The 6783-nt window shown below is 43.0% G+C and overlaps 1 protein-coding gene across 1 annotated transcript in view; it reads right to left on the bottom strand.

The window, feature by feature from the left end:
- Positions 1 to 5411: 5411 nt before the first annotated feature.
- LOC140716255 (uncharacterized) overlaps positions 5412 to 6783 on the bottom strand; it is a 100156-nt gene continuing 98784 nt past the window's right edge. Inside the window, exon 12 of the mRNA XM_073028864.1 lies at positions 5412 to 6094. Coding sequence (XP_072884965.1) covers positions 5709 to 6094 — 386 coding nt within the window. The 3' untranslated portion in view covers positions 5412 to 5708. The remainder of the gene's footprint in view (positions 6095 to 6783) is intronic.

Here is a 6783-nt window from a genome sequence, read left to right as displayed (position 1 = left end):
TGCACTGTTGTGTTTATGGACTGTGAACATTTTCAGACTTATCATTTTATATTCTGTGTTTTTTAATCACCTGTTCCTTTTCAGTTTTGTTGTATGAGGGAAGGGTGTTTGGGGGTCAGTGTTCTGTTAGTTTTAGTGTGGGGGAGGGTTTATTTTTTGGGGTCAACGTTCCTGTTCCATTTTATGTAGGGAGGTAGTGGATGGCACTGGGGGGGGAGATTCATGATCGGGATAGCGTGGATTTGATGTTTCTCTCTGAAAGACTTTCATATTCTTTCTTGTTTTCATGGCTATCAAGGATGGGCCTGTACAGTCACTCCAGGATAGACATATCAAACTGCACTAACTGACTGAAAGGAACCATCATCATCCTATGGGATGGATAGTCAGAGAGAGAGAGAGAGATCTGGAGAACACAAATTTTAAGTTGTATGTGGATACAGGCTTTGATAATAAATGAACTTTTGAACAATTCCAATTGAACTAAGAGAAGGAATCAGATCCCCTTCAGCTCTGGCATACTTTTCAGGCCATTATTTCCTACAATGTGAAAGCCAACAACATGAATGGCAGTGATGTTTCATTCCCAGATGAGCTCAATGCCATTTATGCACACTTTGAAAGGGAGAATAAAACTACATGTGGGTAAATCCCTGCAGTTTCTGGTGACCCTGTCATCTCTGTGTCAGACACCAACGTCAAAACAGCTTACAAGAGGGTGAACCCTCACGAGGCATCAGGCCCTGATGGTGTACCTGGTCGGAAATTGAAAACCTGTGCCAGCTAACTGTTGGGAGTGTTCAAGGACATCTTCAATATCTCACTGCTGCAGTCAGAGGTTCCACCTGGTTCAAAACAGTGAGAATCATAGCAGTGCCCAGGAAGAGCAGGGTAGCTGTCTCAATGACTATCACCCAGTTGCACCTACATCCACTGTGATGAAATGCTTTGAGAGGCTGGTCACGGCCAGAATTAACTCCTGCCTAAGCAAGGACCTGGACCGACTGCAATTTGCCTATTGCTGAAATAGTTCTACAGCAGATGGAATCTCACTGGCTCTCCACTGGGTCTTGGATCACCTGGACAATAGCAATACCTGTTGTACATCAAGATGTTGTTTACTGATTACAGCTCAGTGTTCAACACAATCATACCCTCAGTTATAATCAACAAACTCCAAAACCTGGGCCTCTGGACCTCCCTCCACAACTGGATCCCTTGACATCCTCACTGGGAGACCACAGTCAGTGTGGATCTGAAAGAGCATCTCCTCCTCACTGACAATCAACACTGGAGCACCTCAAGGATGTGTGCTTAATCCACTGTTCTACTCTCTCTGCACCCACGACTGTATGGCTAGGTACAGCTCAAGTGGTGTTTATAAACTTGCTGATGAACTGTTGTGGGCAGAATTTCAGGGTGATGAGGAGGCACACAAGAGCAGGATAGATCAGCTGGGTAAATGGTGTTGCAACAACAACCTTACATTCAACATTAGTAAGATGAAGTAATTGATTGTAAACTTCAGGAAGGGGAAGTCATGGGAACACACATCAGTCTTCATTGAAGGATCAGCAGTGGAAAGGGTGAGCAGTTTCTGGTTCCTGGGTGTCAATATTGCTAAAGATCTATCCTGGGTCCAACACACCTATTTCTTTATTTGCACAGTTCTGATCTCATCCTTTGTCTCTTCTTCCAATTCTCTCTGTCTCTGTCTCCGCTGAACTCACAAGACGAAAACAGGAGAAAGTGCAGACCACCAGATTCCATCCTCTGGGCTGAGATTTCTGGGGATTCATTCCCTCTGAGGGAAGAAATTTCTCTGCACTGCAATTTCAAATGTTCTGCCCCTTGCTTTGTAACTCTGTCCCTTGTTCATTGCTCTGTGACAGGTGAAATTCTCTCAACATCTACCCTCTCGTGCCCCTTTTACATCTGATATGTTTGAGTCCAGAAATCTGGATTCTTCTCAACTGCACTCAATGCAGACGCAGACTGTCTGGTCTTGGTCATTGTCTGACAGTCATTGAGTCTCAGAAAGGTACAGCACAGAAACAGGCCCTTTGGCCCATCTGGTCTGTGCTGAGCCATTTAAACTGCCAAGTCCCATTGACGCACCCAGACCATTGCCCTCCATACCCCTCCCATCCATGTAACCACCAAAACTTCTCTTAAACATTGAAATCGAGCTTGCAAGCACCACTTGCTCAGGCAGTTTATTCCACTCTCCCACAAATCTCTGAGTGAAGAAGTTTCCCCTCATGTTCCTGTTAAACATTTCACCTTTAACCCATGATCTCTAGTTGTAGTCCCACCCAACCTCAGTGGAAAAAGCCTGTTTGCATTTACTCTATCTATACCCCTGATAATTTTGTATGTCACCATTAAATCTCCCCTTAATCTCACATGTTCCAGGGAAAACAGTCCTAACCTATGTAATCTTTCCTGATAACAGTTTCTCCAGTCCTGGTAGCATCCTTTTAAACTTTCTCTGTACTCTTTCAAGCTTATTTACATCTTTCCTGCAGGTAAGAGACCAAAATTGAACAGGTAAATATTTTTACTCCTCATGTATGTGAAGGATGTAAGTAATATAGTCAATTCAATTCACTTCAAATTAGGCCTCATGAATGTCTTATACAACTTTAACATAACATCCCATCTCCTGTACTCAGTAATTTGATTTATGAAGGCCAATGTGGCAAAATATTTCTTTATGATCCTATCTACTTGTGCCTCCATTTTCAATAAATTATGGACCTGTATTCTCACATCCCTTTGTTCTACTGCACTCCTCAGTGTCCTATTGTTCACTGTGTAAGACCTACCCTGGTTGGTCCTACCAAACTGCAACACCTCACACTTGTCTGCATTAAATTCCATCAGCCATTTTTCTGACTATTTTACCAACTGATCCAGATTCCACTACAAGCTCTGATAGTCTTTCTTGCTATCCACAACACCCACAATTTTGGAGTCCATTGCAAACTTGCTGATCCAGTTAACCATGTCATCATTCAGATTATTGATACAGATGACAATGGACTCAACACCGATTCATGCGAAACTCTACTCGTCACAGGCCTCCAGTCAGACGGGCAACTATCTTCTGGCTTCTCCCACAAAGTCAATGTCCAATCCAATTTGCTGCCTCATCTTGAATGCCATGCGATTGAACCTTCCTGACCACCCTCCCATTTGGGACCTTGTCAAATGCCTTGCTAAGGCCCATGTAGATAACATCCACTGCCTTTCCTTCATCAACTTTCCTAGTAACTTCCTTCATAGAATTGGTTAGACATGTCTACACACACAAAGCCATACTGTCTATTCTCAATCACTCCATGTCTATCCAAATACACATATATTCGGTCCCTTAGAATACCTTCCAATAGCCTTCCCACTACAGGTGTCAAGCTCTCTGGCCCATAATTTCATGGTTTATTTTTACAGCCTTTTTTAAACTATGAAACATCAGCTATCCTGTTATTCTCCAGTATCTCGCCTGGTGCTAAGGATGCCTTAAATATCTCTGCTAGCACCATCCCCCAACAATCCTTAATTTGCTTAAAGACAGTAAACACCTCCTACTCCGTAATCTGTAAAGGGTCCATGTCCTCGATTCTGCTTTGCCTCATTTCCACAGATGCTCTATCCATCTCCCAAATAAATAAAGAAACAAAAAAATCCATTGATGATCTCCCCATCACTTTTGGCACCACACATAGATTACCATTCTGATCTCTTAGAGAACCAATATTGTCCCTTGCAATCATTGTGCTCTTAACATATCTGCAGAGTCCCTTGGGATTCCCCTTCACTTTGTCTGCTCGGGCAACCTTGTCCATTCTCTTAGCCCTTCTTATTTCTTTCTTAGGTGATTTCTTGCATTTTTTACACTCCATAAGTACCTCATTTGTCCCTACCTGCTGATACCTGCTGTGCACTTCCTTTTACTTCTTAATCAGGGCCTCAATATCTCGTGAAGACCAACATTCCCTGAACCTGTCATCCTTGCCTTTTCTTCTGACAGGCACATACTTGCAACGTGCTCTCAAAATTTCATTTTTGAAGGCTTTCCACTTACCAAGTACACCTTTGCTAGAAAACACCCTGCCCCCAGTTCATGCTTGCCAGATCCTTTCTGATACCATCAGAATTGGCCTTTCTCCAGTTTAGAATCTGAACCTTGGAACTAGACCTATATTTTTGCGTAATTATTTTGAAACCAATGGCATTATGGTCAGTAGATGCAAAGTGTTCCTGTACACAATCTTCTGTCACCTGCCCTGTCTCATTGCTGAATAAGAAATCAAGTATTGCACAAACTCTGTTGGGATTTCTATGTACCGATTAAGGAAACTTTCCTGAATACATTTGATAAACTGCATCCCTTTTACAGTATGAGAGTCCAAGTCAAAATGTGGAAAGTTGAAATCACCAACTATCACAACCTTATGTTTCTTGCAGTAGTCTGTGATCTCCCAACAGTTTGTAGCTCTAAATCCTGCAGGGTCATCTATATTATAGCCCCATTAACATGGCCATAGCTTTCCTATTCCTCATTTCCACCCGTAAAGCCTCACAAGAGTTCTCCAGTCTCTCCTGACTGAACACTGCCGTGACATTTTCATTGATGTGTAATGCCACAACTCCCACTCTGTTGGGACTAAAACAACAAAACCCCAGAATATTGAGCTGCCAGTCCTGCCTCTCCTGCAACCGAGTCTCACTAATGGCTAAATATCATAATTCCATGTGTTGACCTCTGCCCTGAGCTCATCTGCCTTTCCAACAATACTTGCTTGAAATATAGGCAGCTCAGAACATTATTCAAACCACACTCATCTTTTTGATTCTTGACTTTCTCTAATGTCTCAACATCTGTCTCCACAACTACTCCACGATCTGTTCTGACACTCTAGTTCCCATCCCATGCAACTCTACTTTAACTGGCATCCACCCACCCCACTCCCACCCCCACCATGCAGCACAAGCAAACCTTCGCACTAGGATATTAGTTCCCCTCCAGTACAGATGCAAACTGTCTGCACTGACAGACAGATGTTTAACTGCGCCATTGCTACAGAACAGTTCCCACCAATGATACGGTTCATTCACACAGGCACCAGATGAGGAGCAGCAATGTTAGTGGGGACAAGGAGCCCTCAAATAGTGATCCAACATCTTCGACACTGATATGACATTTTGTCAGTGGTTTCAACTCTCAACTCTTCATCAGATGGCTGTAGGTTCTAATTTCTCAGACTATTAGTTGACAGCTGATCATTGGGACACCCACTGCAGGAAGCGTTTAGACACCAGAGATACAAAGATATTATTTCTCCCTGAGTGTGCACTGCATGTTGAAAGTTCCATATTTCCCGTCTCTGAAAATCACAATCAAAACATTTTCATGTCATATTTATTGAACATAGATCAGTACATTGACAGATACAAAGATTTAATACATTGTGCCGTCCCACACAGGGTTGAAATCCATTCAAACGTGGCAGAAGAAGGTCTGAGAATGTACACACAAACTCAGAGATTTGTGCTGAATCATGTTTGTCGTTTAGTTTAATTTCATTAATTATTTTAAAAGGTCCAGATTTTAAACATGTTTTAGTCAGCTAAATAATCCTCTCTGATAATTAATAATCATAAAGCTAACAAAACTAGGGTTTCATGGATTGAATCACACAGTGTTACACACAAGATTTAAAACTATCAGTCAGAACAAGTGAGACATTGACCAGGGTGGGTTTGCTGTGAGATTTATTGATGCTTCGGAACAGGTTGGTTGTGAGCGACTCATGACCCACCACACAGGAGAAAGTGGTGCCGCTCTTCCACTCCTCAGGAGTAACCTTCAGCTGACTGGTCATTGTGTTCCAGCCTCTTCTGGGGTCCTTGGTCACCGGCTGGTTCACAAACCCTGTCTTCAGAAGGGTGTCATTGGCCATCCAGGCCACATAGATGTCTGTGGGAGAGAACTTGGTGACCAGGCACATCAAGGTCCCAGTCTGATCGGTGTCTACCTCATCCGATGAAGGTGGGAGGAGGTAGACCTGAGGATGAATCACAACGTCAACTGGAACAGAGAGAATCTCAGTTAGAATGAATTTTCCAACAATTCCTTACTTACCCGACACATTCTGGTCTTGTAGCAACATGAACAATTTCTAAATCTGAGAGGCTTCACTTTATCTGAAATTGAAGGCTTTTCCCTTTATGCTGATCACTGGGATTTGTGGAATGGAAATCTTCAACCTCCTGCATTTTAGAGATTCCAGCGATGTTAGTCTATTCAGTTTAATCAATGGGAGTCGCTGAACACAGCAACTTGACAGAAAGTGGAACTCAGCCCCTGGACTTGCATCATCCTGTGCTGTTTGTTCCATCTCCCCTGGAGCAGGGGTGACAGTCTCAGCTGTGTACGTGTGAGAGGGAGTGAGAACCTGTGGAACTCTCTCCCACAGAAAGCACGAAGAAATATCATCTAATATATTCAAGAATGGGTTGAATATGCTTCTTTGGGTGAAAGATAGCTGGAGAAAACAGGAGCAGAGATTGAATTTGGATGATCAAAAGAATGAGGTGGAGGATAACTGCATTGCTGAGGGATTGGAGGAGGGTCCAGGGATTCAGATTTCTAAATCATTGGGACCTTTTTTGGGACAGGTATGACCTGTACAAAAAGGAAGGGTTGCTCTTGAATCTGAGGGGTACGTATAACCTGGCGGGGAGCTTTGCTACAGCTGTTGGGGAGAGTTTAAACTA

Source organism: Hemitrygon akajei, chromosome 25 (genome assembly GCF_048418815.1).
Source record: "Hemitrygon akajei chromosome 25, sHemAka1.3, whole genome shotgun sequence".
NCBI lineage: Eukaryota > Metazoa > Chordata > Chondrichthyes > Myliobatiformes > Dasyatidae > Hemitrygon > Hemitrygon akajei.
Note: the sequence above shows the minus strand (reverse complement) of the source record. Positions and strands in the feature narration are given on the sequence as shown.